We start from the raw sequence: 26,742 nt of genomic DNA, 5'->3' as shown, positions 1-26,742 counted from the left end.
TTTATTAATATACATTGCAACTTGCAGTTCACAAGCTAGTTTGTGCATGTTGTGCCCCCTGCTGTTTTGCATTTGCCATTGGTGAGTTTTTAATTGTACACTAGTACAAGTTTACAATCATTCTCAGAAGTTTGGCTAACATTTGGGCAAGTTTCCTATGGCAAGTTATGAACAAACATTCTTACAGTAACATTAAAAGAATGTTTGTTTGAAGTTATGTTGTCTTTGGTGATCTCAAAATGTTACCACAAAAACATTATAGTTTTTTTCCTAAAATGTTTAGTTTTGACGTTTGGATGTCTAAATTTTTCTAAATGTTACAACTTGTTTCAGAATGTTTAGAGTTCCTTTAATGTTTGCATAACCAAGAAGAAAATTTGGATGTTTTGAACATTCACAGAAAATTTAGGGTCAGCTACATAATGATAGATGTTTATAACCAAAAGTCTGAAATACTTTCTCATTTTGTGAGATCTACATAATTAAATTAATGCATTTAGCAGACACTTTTATCCAAAGCAACCTACAGTGCATTGAGGCTAACATTTTTTTTTTTACCTAACATGTGTTCCCTGGGAATCAAACCCACAACCTTGTGCTGCTAACTCAATGCTCTACCACTTGAGCCATATGAACACTATTAATTAATTAATTAAATACATTTATTCATTACAACATTTGTGGTACTTCACCTTTTTTTGCTGATTTTTTAAAAATATATATTTTTATGTTTTTCTGTTTCAGTGTTGAAAATGTCTAATAAGCTATTTTAAAGGCAGATTCCACTGTGAAAACTTACTTCATAGAGTGACAACATTCCACATGATTCTATGAACTGTATACTTTTTTCCTGGGTAACAGTTGGAAGTGTTCAATAGCTTTAAAGGGTTTCACGTCACTATCACATGTCCATACAGAAGCTGATTTTACAAAAACAGTCTAACTTGAGAAATATTCACTGTAAAATATTGACCACTAGCTCCTGTCTCCCTCATAACTGCTGCCAGTGTTGGATTAATTTCAAACTATTTTATCAGGATCTCTAAATTCACCATTGCAAGCAACATAAAAGGGCAAAAGGTCAGGTATCACTATTCTGTGATGGCATTCTGCATCCTAATTTTTTTTTAGCGTCCTTGTAAATTGTCTCTGTAATATGACACTTGGGAGCATCCTAAATCATATGTATCCTCATTCCATTGCTCTTTACAGAATTACTTTAGATTATGTGCAGCTACTTTTAAATCTATGTAAAATTTATGTTTTCACCATATTTCACCATTCTTTAAGGACAACTTAACCACAGGGAACATACAATTTAGGTAGTAACTAACTTGATTATTATTGTCGAAGTATTAACCACGACTAATTAAATGCAACAACAACAACAAAAAAAAAAAAAAAAAAAAAAAAAAAAACCCTTCTGTGGCCCATTATGTTAAAGTTTGTATGGATGTGTATTTTACGATTATTTAAATGATTTAATGACGCACTGAACATTCGGGAAGGAAAAACTTATCACAACACTTACAGAAATATTAATTTATATGAATGAAATGTGACAAATCATGAAATGTCGGGAGTAATAGTTGTTGGGAGCGCAAATGAAAGTCATTGTTTTATAGTTGAATTACTTTATTATCGGATTTTATGATTCATATTATATATGGATCTAAAGCACTCGATGGTGCATTGTGTTCTATCTGTTGTATAAAAATAAATAAAAAATGCATTTAAAAATATAGAATGCGCATGCGCATTGCTGCTGTGTGTGACTGACGCTGGTAGTCGCTCAGATGCATAGCTCACATGACGCTGGTGTTTCCTGCTGCGGTTTCCAGAACTAAACAAATCTGACCTAGTGCGTTTATCAGATGTAGATTTGGCACAGCAGCTTGGAACAGATCGTATACGACAGCACTGTAACGACAGTTATCTGAAGAGTCCGTTTGAAGACGCATATTGCACAGTCTAGCATCATCTGTTTTTGTATCGAGTGTGTTTATGATTTAACGTTACTTTGGCAAGAAACATGAGCCCCATCATCCGCAAACAAAACACTCCCAGCGGGGCGATTTTTAGCCTGCTGTTAGGTAAGTTTTATTTACATATAGTTGGCTTTGGGCTGCAGGACTATAGCATTTAGTCTGGTTATATTTTGGTTAATTAATTAATAATAAGAAACGGTCCAAGAGGACGCTGTAGTATTTTTCCTTTTTAATTTGTGTTTTTAATTTAATGTTGCTTTCCTATGTATATTTTTTTAAACAATAATGTTTATTCCTGCAAAACCATGGCCTAAACATGTCTGCTGTGTAAGAAAAGCTGAGTAATGTTGTTTCTCATTTGGAGGGAAATATTTTTGCCTATTTACAGGTATGTCTTGTGTAGCTTTTTTTCGTTACTGAAAATCACGACAATATCCATACGATTTTTTGACTACCAGTTTATAAATTTTTGATGGTGCACATGCATATTTCCAAAAAATTACAAAATTAAGAAATGAGTTGATTATGTACAAGTAAGGCTCTCAGTATAATAAAAAAATAAACTGTACTGTGTACACGTGACGGGTCGCCACCATATTGCCCTTAACTGAACAGTCTGTCATACAGTTTGCTTCATTTAATAATTATGATAATAAAAAAATAAAATAAACGGGTTTGGTGAAGCAGCAGCATTTAGTAAACAAATACAATTCATCCATTTCGACAGATGTCAGTATAAAGTCTGCTATTGGAATGAAAAAGCATGGTGTATCAAAGACTTAGTAAGTGCACCTTCCTAATCAACTCTACAACTCATTTAGAGCCTCTTAAAATAATTCATTACCATTACAGCTCTCAGTATACATCAGACTTTGACCGCTGATGTGACACCCTCTGTGGTCACCCCTGAAACCAACTCTCCTCCGGCTTCTCCTGCCACCCCAGGACCCCCTGAAAAAGGCACTTACAATGTCACCAATGCAACTGACGTGGTCTGTCTCTTGGCACGGATGGGACTGCAGCTCAAAATTAACTTTATTTCGAGCTCTAGTGGCAAGGTACTTGCACATCTAACTTTCACTTTCATTGGACAAGAGTAGCTTGAAGTATTCTGCTAAATATCTCCTTTTCTGTTCAATGGGTAAGCAAATAAACTTAATTTAAATGACAAATTAATTTTCTTATTCACCTGAGATGACACATGGGAAAAGGACCTGTATGCTTAATTTCTTTGATATATACCATTTATTTTGCCATTATTAAGATTCCTTGGATTATGTAAATAAAGGGATTTGCTGGGATAAAGGGATTTGTATGATGATTGTATGACTATGGAATTCAGAATAATGAAGGTTTCGTCCTCATTTGTAAGCACAGTCTAAATGTAAACATACCTTGCGTTTCAGACTGTCCAGGAGGTCTTGAACCTGCATCCAAGCCTGGTTAAATCCTCTGGATCCTGCGATCCAGACAGTGCGACTCTCATACTCACTGAAGACAACATCACTCTAACTTTCAGCTTCTCTTTGGTAAGTTTCGAATCTCCTTCTATTATTTCTCCTAATGTCCTCTTAATGATCCACAAACATGTTGGTGTCATCATAACATAACATTTTTCAGAATTCCACATCAGACAAATATCATCTTAGTGGGTTGGAGTTGTCAGCCGCATTGCCTAATATGACTAGTAAGTCAGTATTAAATATTCAATGTTTAATAGTTTTAGATTTTAGTTCTCTGAAAAGCTGAGCAAATTCTTTTTGGTTTGTTTGTTTTGCCTAGAGCGCACTGTCTTCAGGAACACCACTCTGAACTACATGGTGGGAACTCTGGGCCACTCTTATATGTGTCAGAAGGAGAAGAGCTTGAGCGTTACACAGGATTTCTCTCTCAACACCTTCCAGCTTCAAGTGCAGCCTTTCGGAGTCAATGGAGATTTTGGAGCCGGTATTTTTCTCTCTCTTTTTACCCTTTGTCACTTTTGTCCTTTAATTCTTGATAAGAATATTCTGGGTTCAACACAAATTAAGATTACTTGGCAGAATCAAATTGTTAACAATGTGATGTTGAGAAACCCAAGATGTTTCGAATATCCACATAAGGTTACCAAGTCGTTCATCCATTTAGAACCGTAGTCCCATCAAGGGTTTTTAAAGTTAACTAAAACGGATGACTTTCTCTTTTAATAGATCTTGAAATACTGATGCTATTAAATAGTGTTTTCCTTAACTTTGCCACCCTCTCCTCTCACTTTGTCTCTGTTCTAGCTGAGGAGTGTGATCTAGATGAGGACGACATGTTGATTCCCATTATTGTGGGTGCTGCCTTGGCTGTTCTTGTGCTCATAGTGATCCTGGCCTACCTTATTGGCAGGAACAGAAGTCATGCGGGCTACCAGACCATCTAACCTCAAGTAATCTTTAAGCCAGGATGTGTAGGCTCCACCGATTTCTGCTCTCATCTGGACTCAGCAACACTATACAACTGCAGCTGCCTAGTTTTTAACCCACTGTGCACTATCCAGGTGTCTCACCCTCTCACCGTGGACCGGTGGACCTGCACTTCCTGGACTTCCTGGGTCTTTGTTGTATTATGTTAAACATTGTATAATTATTGCATACTTAAGTGTGCAGGGCAAAATGCGAAGGTATTGTTTCCAGGAACCAGATTATGCTTATCTAGAGGAATGCCTGGAGTTTGTTGTCATTAAGGCTTAATCTGGGAACAGAAAGCATATTATCTGTTTGGTACCTCATTTTCTTAAATTTAACCTCATGTGTTTATTTATAAAAAAAATACAAGCATGGAAACTGATAATGTTGTTACAGTTACATGCTCTGTCTAAAAGGGACTAGATATTTAACAATACTTCCTGATCTCAAACTACTGTCTGTGATTTCTGAAGTTCTCATTTGGGGTTGAACACTATACAAGACTCAGCTTTTGACATTCATTATTCATTATGAATTCAATAATAATACTAACAAAGCCTTACCTGACAGTATTCATTCTGATGTCAATCTGGTACTAAGTTTTATTAAAGAGTAATTCCACATCTAGCATGGATATATCTCCAGAAGAGACTCTGTTAACTCTGTTACAAATGGAATATCCACTTTCTAAAGTAGAACACCCTTCAATATCACTATATAGCTTATATAGTTTCCCTCTCGTACTACATATCAAAACTATATACCCTGCTTGCTTCCATTAAGCATTGCATTTGCACTCATTCAGAAATGTTAAAAGGGAAATTCTAGAGTGAGGAAATATTATGGTTTTGCACTACTGGATGGATAAAGAGTATAATTCACACTAACACAACAGGAAGTTCTGAATAACTTGAGCTAGGTTTAGACTATTATATACCCAGGTAAATGGTTAACTGTTACAAAAACAAGGAGTGCACTGTTAAACATGCTGTCATATTGTGGATGAATCTTTCTCCTTTCTGATGCACCTTCATATGCAATGACTGCATAAATTGAGTTTTTTTTTTTTTTGGATATTGAAGTGTTGCCTTGACTGCTAGGATGTTCATGTTGTTTTAAGGGAATGCGATTCTACGTTTTTTAAATAAAATGAGTTTGCTTGTTATATATCTTTATTGAGTTAAAACATTTCATCAACAGTAAATGTGAACAGAAAACAGTTATTAGTAACAACAATGCAATAGGCCAGCAAATAAAAAAAAACGTATTCCTCTTAAAGGGATTGTTCATCTAAAAACTCACCTTCAAAATATCTACTTTTGTGTTTGACAAAACAAAAGAAAATCAAGTAAATAAATGTTTTAGGGTAAACTTGTAAAAAAAAATCATGGTTAGTAAAAAAAAAAAATGCATTCATTCAGAGGTGACTGTAAAGAGATTTCTAATGTTTCAATATACTTTTAATTTCAAGAAATATTATTTTGGTTTTCTATTACAAAAATATGTACCGTGGTATCCATATAATATTAATATTAAGCAGCACAGCTGCTGCTTTTCAACATAATTACAAAGGCTGTTCACCAAATCAGCATATTAGAATGATTTCTGAAGGATCATGTGACTCTGGAGACTGGAGTAATGACTGGATTCTCATCTCACATGCTGTCAAAACTGTACGTCCATGTTCACCATTTAGTGTGAAGAAGGGTTTTGGGCAGAACTAATGCGATTCCTACACATCTTCCTGAGTTTAGTAACTGTTGCTGTAGAGAGACCTCCTGGCTCCATAAAGATTTTCTGAAGGTAGATGACAAATAAACATTCTTCAGAACAAACACATCATTATAAAGACTTCTGTAAGTATTATTAAGTGAATAAATAGCAGCCACAGAATTGACCTGCATGAATGTGTGGCAGTCCTCTACGTACTCCCCATGGGTGATCTGTTTAAAGCATTCGCAGATTTCTGGGAGACTCTGAGCTTGTGAGATGAGGTTCTGATTGTGACGAATGAGTGTCAAAGCCACACGGAACAGGATCTTGGATCCCTCGTAAAAAAGGCAGTCCCATATTCTCAGCACTGTCTGAGAAAAACAGCTACCAATCATTACATTCAATACCGGCATTCCAATATGCCACATAATACAGACGAATGATTTCATTCATTTTCAAAATTGGTGAATTTTCAAAGCTTACCATTGAACTCTTTTCAGAAAGTACAATCATTGACTTCATTCTCACCTCTACAGGAAGTATGTCAACGTATAGGCAGATGAACCAGCGCGAGACCACCAGGGTCCACATTACATCGTGCCGATTCATGACCTGCCAGACAGCGGGAACCTTCATCCTGACAAGCTCTCCAAGCACCTCTTGATCCATTTTAAGCCCCAGCATTGTTGATGTGTAATAGTCTAAATAATAATAATTAAATTTATGCATTTAGCAGATGTTTTTATCCAAAGTGACTTACAGTGCATTCAGGCTATCAATTTTTACACATCATATCATATCATGTGTTCCCAGGGAATCGAAACCCCCAACCTTGCGCTTGATAGAAAAGTGCTCTACCAATTGAGCTACAGGAACACTTAATAATAATAATAATACATATGGATGCAACATTATGCAGAATGGAATTAGGATAAATTCATAATTTCTGTGTATTTTTAACTTAAACAGGTAATTCAGATGTCTCATATGCATGTCGTGGGGTGACCGACCTGGTAAAATCTTGCCAAGTAAAGCATCCATTAACCAGAATGACTTCTCCTCATCTTTGGTGATGATGAGGAGGTATCCAGCAATGAAATTCATTCCCTAAAAGGCAAAAAGTGATTCATTTCTGCAGCCTACTGATTGAAATCAGACAGGTACAACAGGTTCAGTCATTATATTGACAGAGTAAACAACACAAAATTACAGCAGTTTAAGACTGTCTTACTTCCTCACTCGTTGTAATTGACCATTCTCTAATATACACACAAAAAAAGGTTTAGATTCTTATCTACAGTAGGAACTTCAATACATCCTGGATTCAAGTGACACTTTGAGATGTGTTTGTGTGTGTGTGTAAAAGGGCTTGTGTACATGACAGTAGTACCTGACAGTAACCAACATCCTTATTGTGGTGTCCATAAGCCAGAAGTACATTAAACAGGGCTTTCTGTAAACATGGCTGGGAGGAGGCACGGAACTGAATGTTGTCAGGGAAGGTTCTGTGCATATCTAAAAATATTAATATAAATATTTTTTAATATTAATTTACAATCAGACTTTAAAATAAAACATGGTTTCATGACTGGAGAAATAACTTACCAGCACGTATAACCTCTTCTATTTTAGGGTCATGCTCAGCCTTTAATATAGAATAATAGTAGCCAGGATTTCTCTCCAACTGGTCCTGAGCTCCACTAGCCGCCATCCAGATCTGAGTGCGATTTTCAAATGGAACCCCTTTCCTCACATAGCGCTTCACTGCAAACCCAAATAACAGCTTTAAAAAGTAAAGAAAACTTCAATAAAATCATTAAATCAAATTTACCTTTCACATTTTTCTCCACTTTTTCAGTGCCCTCCAATAGTTTCGACCACTTCTTTGACCTTCTAGTAACAACAGCTAAATGCTTGGACATCAGATCCTCATAGGATTCATAGTTGAAATCTTCTGATCTCTCAAATCCGTATTGGTCTACCCTACAGAGACATAAAGACTTGTTTAAGACTTGTGGGAATACTGTTAAAGAGGAAATTTAATAGAAACATAATAAAATTATGAAGCTAAAATAAGACATAAGTTAATTATTATTTTCTTTACATTACATTTTCTGAAATGTCTTTTACTTGTTTAAGTGTTCATACTGACAGTGACGCAAACATCACCTGACGCACAGGTGTTTTGGACCATCTCGTTCCACTGTCCATAAGATAGCGATTTGTATTTCATAAGTAGCATCACTTCATCAAAGTAATATAAAGTAACGTTCATACCTCTGGCAGTCGTCCGAACTGGCGGAACATTCCGTGCTTTGATCATTAAAATGATTCTCCATGTAGAGTTCAGAGCGTCTCTTCATTCGAACACTAAGAGAGCTGAGCCTGAGCTTTTTATATAAACTCCTCCCCTACACTGAAAACTGTGCACAGGTTATTCATTTTACCTTGCGTATTACCTGTTTGATTTTATAGTGTGTAGGTGTATTGTTAGGTGTATTATTTTAACGTTTTAACCATCTGAATTATTATTTTTTATAGTATTATTATTATTTTTGGGGAGGATATTGAAACTCAGTTCGTTTGTTTCTAAATTTATGCAGTTCATTTGATCTCCTGTAAATTTCCGAGCAGGTGATTGGATTGTTGGAAAGCTATGGAAATACTGGGCAAAGACCAACCATATTAGATATATTATTATATTAAATTACTTTTAATAATTTAATTAATATTTACGAGGCATATGTTTATTATGAATAATTTATTATTTATTTCTTAATGAACTGCACCAATATTTATCAGTTGGTTTCACTTTTTACTACAGTAACCAACCAATACCGATTAGATTTATAAATAAAAGTGCACGCAAAAATAACCCAAACACAATATTTAAAACATTTGAATAAATGTGGTTTTGGAATAACATTATTATTTTGGCTAGATATTTCATCAAAGACTATTTAAAGAATATTTAAAGGGACTTTTTTTCATCCATAATTTATTGTTCTCTCTTATTTAGTTTTCAGAAGTCCTGGTCAAAAAATAAATAAATAAATAAAAAAAAATAGTACTTTAGTTGTTTGAGAAAAATATTTAGCATAAATTTAGTAAAATTAGTTTGTTTTATTTTGCCATGCTTGTTGTTTCAAATTACGAATAAATTCTAAACCGGATATTCTGTCCGGCCGTGTACCTTGGCAGAATAAAGGTCCCCTAACAGCAGCTACTGTTGCAAAGTTTTTTATTTGACTCCTCATTGACACAAAAAGTATTTTTAAAAAATAACTTAGTGTTCCGTTTGTATGTACTGTGAAAGAAATAGAACGGAAATTAAACAAATCAAATCTTTTTAAAATCACATTTTTTGTCGTTTAGACTTTTATTTTAAATAATTTATCCAGCGCCATTTAGGGAAAAAAGAGTTTTGTTTCCTGCTTCAGCTCCAGTGAGTGATGGCGGGGCTCCATCTCTCCACATATTAACATGTAACAGACTCATTTCTTCTCATCTCCATGGCTTGAAATCGTTTCCGCCCCCTATAAACTTTAGGACGAACGTGTTATAATATTCTCTCGAACTAGTTTGCGGTAATCGTGAGGGGAAAGGCTCGGGTCGGTGGACGTACATCGCTCCGGTTGTATTTTAAGATGGCTCCAGTTCAAATCGGTTCGGACGGGCAGCTGGTCCCCGCCGGGGGTCTCACGTCGGCCCCCCAGCATCCTCCGGGAGCCCCGGCAGCTCCAGGAGTCCGACTGAGCCTCTTGATCGAGTTCCTGCTGCAGCGGACCTACCATGAGATCACTCTCCTGGCTGAGCTGTGAGTTCATCAGAGACCAGACCTGCTCTGTGCTGATGGTCAATGGTCAGGCATGCTTAAAGCTAGATTTAGTTTAGCAGTAGCCCTTATGTTTCCTTGACAAGTGTTCATTTATAAATTTTGATTTCAAGTTTGTAGAGATTATATTGGAGTGTATATATTATGTGGATGTTGCTGACCCATGTATGACTTCTTACCTGGATATGTGTATTTGGTTATCCATAGCGAATTTGTCATTGAAAAGTGGTTGAAAAAGTTGTATGGTGACTGCTTATAACAGCCTGAGTGAATGTATGGTGGATATTGGCAGGTGACACGTGTTATGTTTTATCTGTGGAACAAGTCAGTTGATATCAAAGATATTATAATTGCTATAATTAGAGCATTTATGGAAATACACGTGTTCTTGTTCTGTTGTCATTATGGTCATTTTATATTTGATAGTGTTTAATAATATCTTTATGAATTTCACAGACTTCCTCGAAAAACAGACATGGAAAGGTAAGAAACTTATATTCTCAAAAACATGAATGTAATATTGGTTACACCAGGGGTTTTCAAGGCAGTGCTAGGGGTTCATGGAAAAGTTTACAGAAAAAAGGTAAAAAAAAAAAAAAGGTTTACTATTTAAAAAAATATATAAATAAGTAATATAAATGTTTATAAATAAAGTAAATTAATGAATGAATGAATACATATAATTAAGTAATAATAAAGTACACTGCTATAATGAACAGAAACACAAATTAAAATTATGTTATTTATTTACCAAATAATATTCTAAACATATTGATAACATAAATTCTTTACAATACAAATTAAATCCTTATACATAAAACTGTATATATCCCTTTTCAAATTTTAGGATGGTGGTCCCTCACAGGATTTGAGCCTCCTTGGCTTCTAAAAGACAGAGAACCCCTGAGTTACATTATGTTTGCATATGAATGTAAATGACCTAAACCATATCTTACAGGAAAATCGAAATTGTTCAGTTTGCCAGTCGGACACGGCAGCTCTTTGTACGTCTGCTTGCTCTTGTGAAATGGGCAAGTAATGCTGGGAAGGTGGAGAAATGTGCGGTACGTGGTTTATTTGGCACTTCCAATCCGAGTTATCTTCGTTCTTGTTGTTGTAGTACTCATTCTTCACTCTGTTTGCAGATGATCTCATCATTTCTGGATCAGCAAGCCTATTTATTTGTTGACACGGCTGACCGACTGGCATCACTGGCCAGGGACGCCTTGGTGCATGCCCGTTTGCCTAGTTTTGCCATCCCTTTCGCCATTGATGTACTGACCACAGGCTCTTACCCACGTCTGCCCACGTGTATCCGAGTAAGTAGTCAAACACAGTGTTCAAGTGGATATTATAAATGGGAAATAAACGGCATTGGTTTTATTTTTTTCAGGACAAAATTATTCCTCCTGACCCTATAACCAAAACAGAGAAGCAGACCACGTTAAATCAGCTGAATCAAATCTTGCGGCACAGGCTAGTCACCACTGACTTGCCCCCACAGCTGGCCAACTTAACTGTGGGTAAGTTAAAAGCTCCACACGTTACAGGGCAAAATCTGTCCTTCCCGGTAGATAAGTAGAGGTTTCCAAACATTATTCTGCTTTATTTTTGGTGTGTTTTATTTTGATTCTAAATGATCTTATTTGTTTCTATGATCTCTTTGCCTGTGAAGCCAATGGGCGAGTAAAGTTTCGAGTTGAGGGGGAATTTGAAGCCACACTGACAGTGATGGGGGATGATCCTGATATCCCTTGGAGACTTCTTAAACTAGAGATTTTAGTTGAAGACAAGGAAACTGGAGGTAAGATATACTCAATGTGTAATAAAACAAAATAAATAATATGTCATGGAACCCCTGTACCCTTGTTTTCCTTATCTTTTATTTAAATATATATAAAACAATTATATAGGTGCTGGTCATTATAATTAGAATATCATCAAAAAGTTGATTTATTTCATTAATTCCATTCAAAAAGTGAAACTTGTATATTTTATTCATTCATTACACACAGACTAATGTATTTCAAATGTTTTTGATGATTATAACTGACAACTAAGGAAAATCCCAAATTCAGTATATAACTTAAGACCAATACAAAGAAAGGATTTTTAGAAGTCTTGGCCAACTGAAAAGTATGAGCATGTACAGCACTCAATACTTAGTTGGGGCTCCTTTTGCCTGAATTTCTGCAGCAATGCGGTGTGGGATGAAGTCGATCAGTCTGTGGCACTGCTCAGGTGTTATGAGAGCCCAGGTTGCTCTGATAGTGGCCTCAGCTCTTCTGTATTCTTGGGTCTGGCATATCGCTTCTTCCTCTTCACAATACCCCATAGATTTTCTATGGGGTTAAGGTCAGGGGAGTTTGCTTGCCAATTAAGAACAGGGATACCATGGTCCTTAAACCAGGTACTGGAAGCTTTGGCACTGTGTGCATGTCCCAAGTCCTGAAAATGAAATCTGCATCTCCATAAAGTTGGTCAGCAGCAGGAAGCATGAATTCTCTAAAACTTTCTGGTATACGGCTATGTTGACCTTGGACCTCAGAAAACACAGTGGACCAACACCAGCAGATGACATGGCACCCCAAACCATCAATGTGGACTGTGGAAACTTTACACTTGACCTCAAGAAACTTGGACTGTGTGTCTCTCCTCTTGTCCTCCATACTCTGGAACCCTGATTTCCAAAGGAAATGCAAAATTTACTTTCATCAGAGAACATGATTTTGGACCGATCAGCAGGAGTCCAGTCCTTTTTGAAGCAATACGCTTCTGACGCTGTCTGTTGTTCAAGAGTGGCTTGACACAAGGAATGCGACAGCTGAAACCCATGTCTTGCATATGTATTTGTGTAGTGGTTCTTGAAGCACTGACTCCAGCAGCAGTCCACTCTTTGTGAATCTTCCCCACATTTTTGAATGAGTTTTGTTTCACAATCCCCTCCAGGGTGCAGTTATTCCTATTGCTTGTACACTTTTTTTTCTATCAAATCTTTTCCCTTCTCAGTTAATGTGCTTGGACACAGAGCTCTGTGAACAGCCAGCCTCTTTTGCAATGACCTTTTGTATCTTGCCTTCCTTGTGCAAGGTGTCAGTGGTCGTCTTTTGGACAACTGTCAAGGTCCCCATGATTGTGTAGCCTACAGAACTAGATTGAGAAACCATTTAAAGGCATTTGCAGGTGTTTTGAGTTAATTAGCTAAGAGCGTGGCACCAGGTGTCTTCAATATTGAACCTTTTCACAATATTCTAATTTTCTGAGATACTGAATTTGGGATTTTCCTAAGTTTTTAGTTATAAACATCAAAATTAAAAGAAATAAACATTTGAAATATATCAGTCTGTGTGTAATAAATATAATATAAAAGTTTCACTTTTTGAAGGAAATTAGAGAAATAAATCAACTTTTTGATGATATTCTAATTATATGACCAGCACCTGTATATTCTTTTACATATTTTATTTAATTACTCTACATTCAAAAGTTTTGGAGCGGTAAGATTTATTTTTTAAATGTCGGTGTTTGATCAGAAATAGAGTTAAATCTTTGATTTGTATATTTTAATATATTTTCAAATGTTGTAATTTTTTTTTTAGCAGCCAATTACTCCAGTCTTGAGTGTCACATGATCCATCAGAAATCATTCTAATATGTTGATTTAGTTCTCAGGAACTACTTACTACTTATAACAGTTGTCCTGTGTAATATTGTTGTGGATTCTTTGATGAATTGAAAGAACAGTATTTATTTGAAACTAGGGCTGCACAATTAATCGAATTTGTCATTACAATTACGGATGCCATGCCACAATTACGTAATCGTTCAAAGTGGCCATTAATTGTTCAAAGTCCACTTATAATATTTGCATGCTTAAAATTTATATATTTTTCTATCTTTCTACAGGTTATCTTTAGGGTTTTTCGTCATTGTTTAATTTTAGTTTTAGTATAACATTATAATACCATGCATATTTTTACTTTTTTTTTTTTTTTAAGAACTAATTCAATGTATATTTGCAAATTTGAGGCTTAATTCTATAGAAAAGCAATAAAAGTTTTTAAGTTAGAGTTTTTTTCAGCTTGTTTATTTCCATATAAAAATATGGCATGCAGTTGCTTCATACAATGGTATTAAAATCATTCAATGTAAATTGTGATAATTGTAATTAATAATCACAATTACAGTGTAAGGGAATAATCAATAGTTATGATTTTGTCATAATCGTACAGCTCTATTTGAAGCAGATCTTTTGTAACAGTGTAAAAGTCACTTTTGATCAATTTAATGCATCCCTTCTGAATAATAATTTTATTTCTTTAAAAAAGTTAGACTTTTGAATGGGAGTGTTTATTTTTAATTTATAATTATAAAAGTGTATTAATAATACTTATTAATAAATAATGTTTTAAAGTACTACTAGTAAGTATTAATATATCATTTATTTAGATGGCCGGGCATTGGTACACAGCATGCAGGTGAATTATATCCATGAGTTGGTGCAGTCTCGACTGTTTGGAGATGACAAGCCTCTTCAGGACATGTACAACTGCCTCCGTATCCTTTCAGATCAAGACTAAGATTGCTTTCTGTGTTTTAGTAGAACACTTGATTTGTTGCTCAATTAACAGCCCATGCTTGGGGTTAAATACATAGATTTTGTTGTACAAAAATAATCATAGTGACAAAAAGCCAACAAATTGAAATTTTTTCTTTAATAAATGTTATTAGACTCATTTTGCCTGTCACTACAGCTGGAGGTGTTACACTCTCAAACTCTGATGTTGATCAGAGAACGGTGGGGTGATCTAGTGCAGGTGGAGCGCTACGTCCCTGCCAAGTGCTTCACGTTGTCTGTCTGGAAGTAGGTTTGAAAATTTGCTACAGAGGTTTAATTTATTTTTTCTCTCTTGGTTTTGCATCTCATGATTTTTGTCTTTCAGTCAACAGGTCCTGGGTAGAAAGACTGGCACAGCACCTGTGCACAAAGTCACCATCAGAATTGATGAGACGGATGGATCCAAGCCATTACAGATCTCCCATGAGCCTCCACTCCCTGCCTGTGATTCCAGATTAATGGAAAGAGCCATGAAGGCGAGTATCATTGGCTAAAATAATCTCCTTTGTTGATAATAGTATTGATAGCACCATAACAATGATCATTGTATGGGCTTTTTTAGATTATATATGCTGCCATTCAAAAGTTTGGAGTCTGTGGGAAATTAATACTATTAAAATATTCATCAAGGATACATTAATTTGATCAAAAGTGATAGTTGGTAATAATAAGGAATGTTTCTTGAGCACTGTATGTTAGAGTGATTTCTGATTGATCGTTTGACACAGAAGTTTGGAGTAACGCCTTCTCACATAAGTAAAGCTTTTTTCTAAAACATTCAAATGTTTTGAATGGTTCTGTGTAATAACTGTAATGTTTGTTTGTGGGCTGTTCTTTCAGATTGATCATCTCTCAGTTGAAAAGCTTTTGATCGATAGTGTACATGCCCGCTCGCATCAGAAACTGCAAGAACTCAAAGCCATCCTCAAAAGTAGTAACCCTAGTGATAACTGTGAGTATTTTACACTACGAGGACCTTCACCATGATTGTGCTTGCTGTGTTTATTTGATTTTTTTCAAAGATGGAATATAGTGTTTTGTCTACTGCTTGGTTACTAAATTAATTTACACCAATTAAGCAAAAATTAAGAGAGGCTGTGTTATATTGTATGAGGAAGCAAATATCAAAATTATCTATTTTATTGCTGTTATTATTGTTATTGTACATAAAATAATATTGTGCACATTTAAAATTATATATATTTTTTTGTTCTTTATATTCATTCCTTTTTTTATATATTTTCTTCAACTAGAAAACATCAGAAATCTATATCAGTTATTTTTTTTAATTTATATGCATTAAGAGGATTCATTTATTTGGTGTGTCTATTTTTCAGCCTTCATAGAGACAGCACTGCCCACACTAGTCATACCAATCCTGGAGCCCTGCGGCCGATCTGAGTGTCTCCACATATTCGTCGATTTGCACTCGGGAATGTTTCAGCCAATGCTTTATGGAGTCGGTTAGTCACATATCCATCGGATACGCATCAGATCATTTGAACAAATCAACTGCTTAACTTGCCTCGCTTGTTTCTTTCCAGATCAGTCAATGTTGGACGATATCGAGAAGAATATTAACGATGACATGAAGCGCATCATCACATGGTTACAACAGCTAAAGTAAGCAGCCAAAGCTACCAATTCTCAGTGTGCTTCATGTTGTGACAGTGGCTGATGTTACTATGTTTTGAACAGATTCTGGTTGGGCGAGCAGAGATGTCGACAGTCTGTGAAACATCTTCCCACACTGTGCACAGACACTCTCCACCTATCTAACTTAACCACACATCCTGTGGGCAACCTGTCAAAGCATCGCCTCTTCATCAAACTCACCCGCCTCCCACAATACTATATTGTAAATACTTACTAATATTTAATGTGTTTATCTCACACTTGGAGGCTTTGGTGAGTAAACTTAAAACATTTCATTACATCTCGACTTTCCTCAGGTGGTCGAGATGTTAGATGTTTCCAGCAATTCAACAGAGCTCCAGTATAAGTACTACTTCCTGTCTGTGAGTCCGATTGAGAGTGAGGATGGGCTGCCTTCTGCTCAGCTGCTGCAGCAGTTTAAGCCCAACCTGGAGGAGCTTGTGCAGGACTTCTCTTCTGGACGAATGGCTCGTCCCGGGGCAAAGAGGAAGGTAATTGGATACTCAACGGGGAATATACTGAGCTGTGTGTTCAACATGTGTTCAACATTTGCTGTTCAGCTTTTCTATTGTATGTATTGAAGGCTTTCTTTTTTTGGTCACTCCGTAGTTGTCAGGAGAGCAAAGTGCCACTGAACCGAAGAAACCCAAGAGGTCTGGAGAGATGTGTGCCTTCAATAAGGAGCTGGCCCACCTGGTGGCCATGTGTGACACCAACATGCCTCTCATCGGATTACGCTGTGAGGTACTGCATATCCTTTAGATGGTGGAAGCAGTGTTTTATTATCTGAAGCTATTCGTTGTAAGTGTCACATTTTGTGTTTACTGTACGGTCTTTTATTCTCGCAGTTGTCCAATATGGAGGTTCCTCATCAAGGGGTTCAGGTCGAAGGAGACGGCTGTAGCCACGCCATACGTATTCTGAAGTAAGATTTATCTCTGGTTGTCAGTTCAAGCATCTCTGAAGTTATTAAACCAGACTGCTACATATGATAGATGCATATCAACTTTTAATTAGCAAGGATGCATTGAATTGATATCGAAAGATGTTTATTATGTAACCAAAGATTCCAATTTTGAATAAATTCTTGTTCTTTCAAACTGTTTGTGTCAACAAATTAAAAAAGAAATGTATCATGGTTTCCACAAATATTTAAATGTTGCTAATAAGACATGTTTATTGAGCATCAGGTAATGGCTGCTTTGATGTAAAAAGAATACATTTTATTTTAAGATACATTAAAACATATTATTTTTCAATTGTAAAAAATGTTAGTATACAAAGTATTCACAATATTGCTGTTAATTTTACTTTTTTTAAAGTAAATTATTGCAAGCCTGGTCTTCCGGACCCAAACGTTTGATGGTAGTTTATCAATTGTTTTCCCTCTCTACCTCAGAGTTCCACCTTGTAAGGGAGTGGGTGAGGAAACGAGAAAAGCTCTGGAGCGCTCCCTGCTGGATTGTACGTTCAGACTGCAGGGCCGGAATAATCGCACATGGGTGGCAGAATTGGTTTTCTCAGGTTGTCCACTCAACAGCACAGCCAACAAAGAGCAAGGTAATAAGACCGTTAATTTACCTCTAACAGCTTTTTAAACACTATGGTATGTGTCTTTTACAATTTTTTCTGTCTATTTCAATTCAGCTTCCACGCGGCATGTCTACCTGACTTATGAGAATCCCCTTTCGGAGCCGGTGGGTGGCAGGAAGGTGGTGGAGATGTTCCTGAATGACTGGAACAGTATAAATCAGCTTTATGAATGTGTGCTGGAGTTCTCACGTGCTTTACCTGGTACATACCTCTGTACTAACTAGTTAAATTGTATCTCTTACATATTAATTTGAGCTTTTGTGATAACCAGTTATGATTTGTATTCTTTTGGTGCCATAGTACATTTGAAGTATTTAATCATTAAATCGATTTTAAATTCCTTCACAGGAATACAGTACATTATATTGAAATATTTGTTTTAATTTTTGATTATACAGACTTCATTTATAAACTTAAAAAAAATTGTACCAACCCCAAACCTTTGAATGCTATTATAGGTATGAAAAAATACTTCACTTATGAATGGTTTGAAGAACTTGAATTGCTTGTAATTAATAATTAATAATGAAATTTTCCAGAAATGCCCTCCTATTTGAGCCTTTTCTCAGAGATACGGCTGTACAATTACCGGAAGCTGGTTCTATGCTATGGCAACACCAAAGGCAGCTCGGTAAAAACCTGTTTTCATCTTGTTGAAATGCAGATGTTAAAGTTCCTTAATGTCTTTATTTAGTGATTTAGTTGAAATCACACTTGTTTCATTTACTACACGTTCCTGTTTCTTTCAGGTGACGATACAGTGGAACTCAGTAACCCAGCGTTACCATCTTGCCCTCGGGACAGTGGGGCCCAATTCAGGCTGTAGCAACTGTCACAACATAATTCTGCACCAACTTCAAGAAATGTTCAACAAGACACCCAATGTAGTACAACTTCTACAGGTAACGTCATACTTCATTTACTTACTACAATTCAGGCGGTCAATGATCATTGAACTGTATTTTGTACCGTATTTTCCGGACTATAAGTGGCACTTTTTTTCATAGTTTTGCTGGTCCTGCGACTTATAGTCAGGTGCGACTTATTTATCAAAATTAATTTGACATAAACTGAGAGAAATGAACTAAGTGACATGAACCAAGAGAAAACATTACCGTCTACAGCCACGAGAGGACGCTCTATACTGCTCAGTGCTCCTGTAGTCTACCACTGAGCAGCATAGAGCGCCCTCTCGCGGCTGTAGATGGTAATGTTTTATCTTGGTTCTAAATAAATGCACTTATAGTCCAGTGCGACTTATATATGTTTTTTTCCTCATCATGACATATTTTTGGACTGATTGGACTTATACTCAGGTGCGACTTATAGTCCGAAAAATACGGTAGTTGTATTATTTGTATTTGTATTCATATTCACCATATTGTATTTTTATTTACTTTTAACATATTGTCAGTATGTTCTTAAAACATCAAATAACTGAACGATTTGGAGTGGATATTGGCAATCTATTGCTATTGATTAGTAGCTGCTGGTAGTATTTTCACATTCTTGTCTGTTCTCAGGTCCTCTCAGACACCCAAGCTCCTCTAAATGCCATCAACAAGCTACCCACAGTGCCTATGCTGGGTCTCACCCAAAGGACCAATACGGCATACCAGTGCTTCTCCATCCTGCCTCAGTCTCCCACTCACATCCGTCTGGCCTTCCGCAACATGTACTGCATTGACATCTACTGCCGTAGCAGAGGTGTGGTGGCTATCCGTGACGGGGCCTATAGTCTTTTTGACAATACCAAGATAGTTGAAGGTTTCTATCCTGCCCCTGGACTGAAGGTGTGTTGATCAAAAATATTAAATAAATTAAAGGGATAGTGACCCAAAAAGCTAATTCTGTCATCATTTACTCACTCTCAAGTCATTCCAATGATTTTCCGCAGACTTTCTTGAACATGTTTGTGGATAGCAACCAAGACGCCCGCAGACGCTCGGTCAACGAGGACGACAACCCTCCCTCCCCGATAAGCATGGATGACACCTTCATGCCCCCCACCCAGACACAGCCTCCAGGCAGAGGGGTTTATCCACCCCTCACATCACCCCCCAACCCGTACCATGTGCCTCCCTCACCGTCCATGATAACACAGTCTCCAGGTATATTAATATGTGTTTCTATCTTGACAAATGTTGTCATTTTGCTGCCTGTGCCATCCTGATCACGCCACCATGGAGTCAGGGAAACAAAAGGAGAGGAAGCATTTTCTCATTGGTGTCCCACTCATCACCAGCTCTTCCTGTCTGTTGGTATGCATGCTTTTACCGGTCAGTGTGTTTGATGACACCATCACCGTGCAACCTCACAGAGAAGCTTGCCCAAAGTCATACATATGTCTGACCTTCTCCATTCGGGGTCTGCAACTCCTGTCCCGCTTTAGCTGCAGCGTGTGTGAAAGTGAGCGTGAAGGAATGGGAGAGACGAGCTCTTGTCAGATGTTGATGAGGACACTGATTGGTTAATTTTGTGCAGGAAACATCCACGCAGCCAACTCCCCTAGCGGAGCTCTGCGGGCCCCTTCTCCCTTTGGGCCCACTCCTTCTCCTTCCTCTCTGGGCATTTCTATGGGGCAGACCTCCAACTTTGCTAGCCCTCATGGTAAGTGCACGAGGGGCCTGGATCCAGGGCTTGGTTGATTAGCTTTCCTTTTTACCTCTGTGGTCCAGGGCTTTCAATCTTTGATGGGCTGGTGAAAGACATTGAATTTTTTCCTACTGACGTTCTGCATGGAGGATGTAATCGGCTTAAATGAGAACTTGCTTGATACTTTTTGTATTATTTATCACTTCACTGTTTCTTTGACTGGTGGGACTGGGAAAACAAAACATCTATGTCTGAATTATATGCACAATTAAATGCAAGGGAAAAAAATACAATGGAAAAGTATTTTTTATTTTATTTTATTTTATTTTGTCACCAAGGCTGCATTAATTTGTTCAAGAATACAGTAATATTGTAAAATATTACAATTTAAATAACTGCTATTATAATATATTTTTAAGATGCAATTATTTATTTTATTTTTAGCAGTCATTACTCCAGATCCTTCAGAAATCAGTCTCATTTGGTGCTCAAGAAAGAAAGCTGAAAGCTTTTTTTTAGGATTCTCTGGTGAAAGAGAAAGTTCAAAAGAACTATATTAACTGGAAATGTTTTTGTAAAATAAAATAAAAAAATCATTAATTTCTTAAAAACTTACTGAACAATGACCACAAACTTTTGAATGATACTATCATTTTTTTACAATAATGCTTGTTTTCTCACATTAGTTGCAGTGTTACGATTCAGTACATTTTGATGCTTCAAAATATCATAATTGGCCTGCAGTTGAATTCATGTTAAAGTGAATCATCAATTTAAATCTCGCTTGCCTTTTGTTAATCATTCAAATACATCAAAATTCAGCAGCTCTGACTTCACAGCAGGGATGTGTGTTTTTGTGGGGTTGTGTTGAGCACTGTTACTGCCATTGAGTAAAATCTGTGTACATCAATGGAAGCTGAGTCTCCTTGAGAAGGTGAGTTATGGTCCAAATGTCTTTCATTTGTGTTGCAGGAACTCTTGACCCCAGTTCACCTTACACGATGGTGTCCGCCAGCCCAAGGGTTGGGCCTTGGCCAGGATCTCCGCAGGTCTCTGGACCCTCCCCCGGGGCACGAATCCCTGGCATGTCACCAGGCAACCCTTCTTTGCACTCACCTATTCCAGACCCATCCCACTCTCCTCGAGCTGGTACCAGTAAGTCCAGAGAGCCTAAAGACTGAACTATCCTATCAGAACAGATAAGATCAGTGTTTTACTTATTGTTTTTTAAGTATATATTTTTGTTCCACATGATTTTGTATAATTTTTATTAAATTGCAGCTAGAGGATTTCTGCTTAATTGGCTTTGCTGCAATGAAACATATCTTGATGGCTGTGAATGTAGACATCACAAATAGATGACTCGGTATTTATTGCGATTTTGGGGTAAAATATAACCTAGATCCTCCCGATAATTACTTATTTTGTCCTAGGTTAGATGTTAAAAAAATTTGATTTTTAAAGTTTTTTTTTTTTATGTTTTGGGCATTTGTTATGCTATCCAAAGGAGAAAAAAAAATCTATTATTTTTTTTAATAAAATGTAAATTGAATATACTTATTTATTTCTGTGATGGCAAAGCTGAATTTGGTGCTCAAGAAACTATTTTAATTGTGCTGCTTAATATTTTTGTGTAAACCATGATACAGATTAAGATTATAATTTAATAACAAGTAAAGTAAAAAAAAAAAAAGTATTTCGTAAGATTATAAATATCTTTACTGTCACTTTTGATACAAATAATGTGTCCTTGCTAGACGTATAACCCCCCCCCCCCAAAAAAAAGTAAAAGTAGTGTAAATGAGAGAATTTAATGTTATTAACATATATGACTTCCAACAATAAGCAGTAGTTGAATTTGTTCAGTCAAATACTATGTGTGTTTAGGTTCACAGGCAATGCCTCCCCCCCGTAAACTGCCACAGCGGTCCTGGGCCGCTTCTATTCCCACCATCCTCACCCACAGCAAACTACATGTGCTGCTTCTACCTTCACCCATGCCATGCCCCGTGCCAGGGCTGGCGGGCAGCTACCTGTGCTCACCTCTGGAGCGCTTCCTGGGTTCTGTCATCATGAGACGGCACCTGCAGAGAATCATACAGTTAGAACCCAATGTGAGTCAGAAACCGTTAACATGTTATAACCACATCGTTTAACCGGTCAGGGTGATATGATTCTGCTCAAACGCTGTATTTGCATCACTCTGGATTACCTTCTCTTAACAGCTTACTATTGTGAACTCCAACGAACCAGGCGTCATCATGTTTAAGACGGAAGTACTTAAATGTAGGGTGGCTCTCAACCCCAAAACCTACCAGACTCTGCAGCTGAAAGTTACACCAGAAAACACTGGACACTGGTCACAGGAGGAGCTGCAGGTCCTGGAGAAGTTCTTTGAGACCAGGGTAGGAAAAAAATCCACTGCATCAACTCACTAACTATCATGAAGGTCAAATTTTCTCTTGTTCAGTTTATGTATTGGAAGGTAGCAGCTGAAAGAATTGTAATGTGTTTGTTTGAATGTCCTGTTCATCCGGATTTATCAACATTGGTTTAATGTAAGTTTGGAACTACCTGCTTAAATCTAGTTTGAAAATGCTTATCTTCGATATTCTGTTAGTTGTGCATTAGCATTCTAATAAGATGTGCATATTATTATTATTTTCTTTCTATCTTTAAAGCAAATCAGTACACTCAGCGGCTATCTTGTCAATAACATCGAGCCAAGTATTCTGCAGTCATGCAAATACAAATCATTCTCTTTCACTTTCATCATAGGTTGCAGGTCCACCCTTTAAATACAACACACTAAATGCCTTCACAAAGCTTTTGGGAGCTCCCACCAACATACTCAGAGACTGTGTTCGCATCATGAAACTGGAGTTGGTAAGCACGTTCATGTTTGTGTATTTTTTTATTTATTTTTTTTTGGTGCAAGCATACACTACATTTCCGATGTTTGAGGTCAATTAGATTTTTTATTAATACTTCTATTTAGTAAGGATACATTAATATGATCAGTAAAGATTTCAAATAAATGCTGTTATTTTGACCTTTCTTTAATAAAAAAAAAAAAAAAAAGTAACACTTAAGCACCAAATCATCTTATTAGAATGATTTCTGAAACAACATGTAACTCTAAAGACTGAAAAAATGGCTCCTGAAAATGTAAAGCTTTAAGCAACAATCTAGCTTTGCAATCATGGGAATAAATTGCATAAATATATTATATTAGAAAAAAAAAGTGGACTGTTTAAATTGTAATATTTCACAATATTGCTGTTTTTACCTTGGTTAGTATAAGAGACCTCTTTCCAAAATAATAATAATAATAATAAAAAACACTTACTGAACTTTTGAGTGGAATTGTATAATTTGGAAGCTCACTGGCCCGTTGTTTTTCCTCTAGTTCCCAGACCAAGCGGCCCAGTTGAATTGGAATGTGCAGTTTTGTCTGACCATCCCACCCAGCGCTCCTCCCATCGCCCCTCCAGGAACCATTGCTGTGGTGCTGAAAACCAAGATGCTCTTTTTTGTAAGTGCTTCAATCATTCCATTCTGGCTTGCAATGTCTCCTTTCACTATACAACCAATTCCCAATGGTAAAAATATGATCTCACTCAATATGACAACGTCCTGAATTCTGAATATTCCGGCCATTGTATGCCCAGCAACTTGTGTGGTTTGAGTTTACTATGGATTCCTAACATGTATTAACTTAAAGTGATACTCTTCCACAGCTCCAGCTGACCCAGAGGCTACCGGTTCCCCAGGAGCCCATCAGCATCATAGTGCCTATAGTGTATGACATGGCCACTGGACTGACGCAGCAGGCTGATATCCCCCGCCAGCACAGCTCCTCGGGAGCCGCGGCCCTGATGGTCAGCTCCATCCTCAGGAGGTTCAACGAGCACCATCCCCCACGACAAGGTTTGCCCATCTGTTTTGTTGAATATGGATATTTAAATTGATATGGAAATTAGAATATAATATTTCTCAGTTATTTGTTTAACTTTTAATGTTTCTATATTTACATATCAATTTTAATGCTTGCCTTTTTGTTTCAACAGGAGAGTGCACAATATTTGCAGCGGTTCATGAGCTCATGGCTAATCTCACGCTGAATCCTGGTGGACGGCCATAACTTGGCATCTGTTAGGAAACTTCACCAGACTGATCATTAAATCAGTTCAGCCCTGACTCGAGGGAAATTCAGGTTTTCTGGTGCAGCCAATGGACTCTTCTGCTGGTGGATCACATTGTCACAAAAGGGAGCAGAAATGTGATGAACTTATTGGTGTTTTGTATTATGAAGCATGTAAATTAATAATTGTGACAAAAGCAGGACTTCTTTTTTTTAAATAGCTTGGCAAAGTTCTGCTAACGGATTTATTTTTTTCATATGCACTTCTTGAGGAAATGATTGTGATAAAAAATGTTTAACTACAGCTGTATTTTTGTTTTATTTGAAACTTTGCAGAATAATTCTTGTCTGTTTTTTGTAATACAAGATATTAGCACCGTGTAAGTATTGTTTTCTTTATCAGCACACTATTTAAATGTTTTTACTTTGAGTTCTTAGCATACCTGTCACTTTAAATATGCGTGACAAAACTTCTAAATAAGCAGTGTTTTATTATAATTCATTGGAATCACGGAAAAGGTCTAAGATTTTTCATGTCTATGTTTATTACTTTTTAATAAACATTGGAAATAGCTCCATCCTTTCATTAATGATTCCTTGTTTGATTGATAAAGTGAAATTAAATATATTTAGAGAACAAAATTAAAACCATTGTCCTCCTTTGTCTGGCATTTAAATACAAAATATTGTTTATTATAAGTTTGGGTACTTTTTTAAAACATAATCATGTGTGAATTTATAAAAAAAATTATAGAGTGTGTTATATGTAACAAAAAGTCTTAGTGTTCAGGTTTAAATGTAGTAATATTAATACAAAAACTGACATTTCAAACATAAATATATATATATATATATATATATATATATATATTTACGAAAAGTTGTCTTTGAGAATGTCTATATATATATATATATATATATATACACACACACACACACACACACACACAAATCCACAACTTAATAAAAGTATTTGTCTAAAAACAACTAGAAAAAAACATCTGCCTCCAAAAGTTGAATTTAAAGGCATCGTTTTTATTTTAACATGAAATGCTGCTATAATTGAAAAGTAATATACATTTTATGAGAGCAAAAATATATTCATTCAATTACACAAAAATGGATCATAATTATTTCATAAATATTAATCAGTACCATGAAATTCTCTCAAAATGCAAAATAAAAAATATTATTTAACAATAAGAAAAAGTTATATTTCACATGTTAGGAACAACACAAGTGTGACTCCCAAATGAACAATTTATTTGTATGACATAAAACAGCATTTCACCTCAGAAATCCTCACCTAGACTGTGGTTGGCACTTCTTTAACAGCGCAGAGAAAACTAACCAACACCTCGTGCCACTTCTGTATTTGCTGCTTTACTATCGGTTTGCAAAAATTCATAAAAATTTGTAAACCTATCTGAAAAGTAGAATAACAAAATGTTAAAAAAGTAAATTAATTGAAAATACACAATGGTAAAGTTCAAATAAAAAAGCTATTTCGACTCATCATACATGCAAGAAATAGAACCCTTGGACCACAAAGCTCCACCCATTCAGTCATTTGTGTCATAAAAATTGCCATACTACCAAACTTATTCTATTTATTATTATTCATCCGTTTTGTGGTTTCTCATCGTTTAAATGCCTTACAATGCTTTACAATGAAAAAAATTTACAAAAAGCACCAAGTATATTGGTAAATTAATAACATAATATAAAAAAAAACACTTTATGATAATAAAAAATAATTAGTATACATAAAATGCATACCAAAAATGTAAATAATAATAGTAATAATAAAAGACAACATAGAATTTTTCATAAAAGTAATTTGGTAGTCAAACAATTTCTTTTAAAAATATTTAGTAAGCTCGTCTCCTTAATACATTTATAGTATGTGTATAATATATACATTATATTAAAACAAACAAGCAAACAATTCAAAAAAGTGCTAGAATCTCACACTTACTTACACCTAATCAGCGTGTTCTTTAATAAAGCATAGCGGATTAATCAGTTTGATTGGGAAATGTCTTATCATTCCAGCATATTTTCCTCATATTTTCCAGGCTGAATCAACTGGTTCTCAGTCAGCAGTTGGATGAAGATGTGAAACATCTGGGCAGTCATAAGTACATCACACATCAGCTATCAGCAAT

General features: G+C 36.1%; 3 protein-coding genes across 4 annotated transcripts; 2 read left to right on the top strand and 1 right to left on the bottom strand.

The window, feature by feature from the left end:
- The first annotated feature begins 1,779 nt into the window (after positions 1-1,779).
- On the top strand, positions 1,780-5,585 carry lamp1b (lysosomal associated membrane protein 1b). The gene is made up of 6 exons (XM_026217779.1): positions 1,780-2,093; positions 2,841-3,046; positions 3,395-3,517; positions 3,609-3,675; positions 3,771-3,935; positions 4,256-5,585. The coding sequence occupies exons 1-6, from the start codon at positions 2,033-2,035 to the stop codon at positions 4,393-4,395; spliced, it is 762 nt and encodes a 253-aa protein (XP_026073564.1). The 5' UTR covers positions 1,780-2,032; the 3' UTR covers positions 4,396-5,585.
- Positions 5,586-5,778: 193 nt separating this feature from the next.
- On the bottom strand, positions 5,779-8,550 carry grtp1b (growth hormone regulated TBC protein 1b). The gene is made up of 8 exons (XM_026219006.1): positions 8,411-8,550; positions 7,965-8,116; positions 7,739-7,897; positions 7,524-7,648; positions 7,144-7,240; positions 6,662-6,834; positions 6,319-6,504; positions 5,779-6,217 (listed from the first exon to the last, which is right to left on the bottom strand). The coding sequence occupies exons 1-8, from the start codon at positions 8,494-8,496 to the stop codon at positions 6,113-6,115; spliced, it is 1,083 nt and encodes a 360-aa protein (XP_026074791.1). The 5' UTR covers positions 8,497-8,550; the 3' UTR covers positions 5,779-6,112.
- Positions 8,551-9,552: 1,002 nt separating this feature from the next.
- Positions 9,553-25,160, top strand: med14 (mediator complex subunit 14). Of its 2 annotated transcripts, XM_026217777.1 has the most exons (30): positions 9,553-9,950; positions 10,425-10,451; positions 10,927-11,032; positions 11,114-11,287; positions 11,362-11,491; positions 11,644-11,772; positions 14,418-14,525; positions 14,700-14,832; positions 14,912-15,062; positions 15,427-15,538; positions 15,924-16,049; positions 16,131-16,209; positions 16,285-16,444; positions 16,539-16,733; positions 16,852-16,986; positions 17,091-17,167; positions 17,642-17,802; positions 17,890-18,036; positions 18,375-18,466; positions 18,585-18,737; positions 19,359-19,628; positions 19,733-19,946; positions 20,320-20,445; positions 21,403-21,585; positions 22,318-22,544; positions 22,656-22,835; positions 23,209-23,316; positions 23,840-23,965; positions 24,171-24,360; positions 24,501-25,160. In XM_026217777.1, the coding sequence occupies exons 1-30, from the start codon at positions 9,781-9,783 to the stop codon at positions 24,572-24,574; spliced, it is 4,263 nt and encodes a 1,420-aa protein (XP_026073562.1). In that variant the 5' UTR covers positions 9,553-9,780; the 3' UTR covers positions 24,575-25,160. The 2 variants fall into 2 exon arrangements, with proteins under 2 accessions (XP_026073562.1, XP_026073563.1); XM_026217778.1 differs by lacking the exon at positions 20,320-20,445.
- The last annotated feature ends 1,582 nt before the right edge of the window (positions 25,161-26,742 follow it).

Source organism: Carassius auratus, chromosome 34 (genome assembly GCF_003368295.1).
Source record: "Carassius auratus strain Wakin chromosome 34, ASM336829v1, whole genome shotgun sequence".
Lineage (NCBI taxonomy): Eukaryota > Metazoa > Chordata > Actinopteri > Cypriniformes > Cyprinidae > Carassius > Carassius auratus.
Note: the sequence above shows the minus strand (reverse complement) of the source record. Positions and strands in the feature narration are given on the sequence as shown.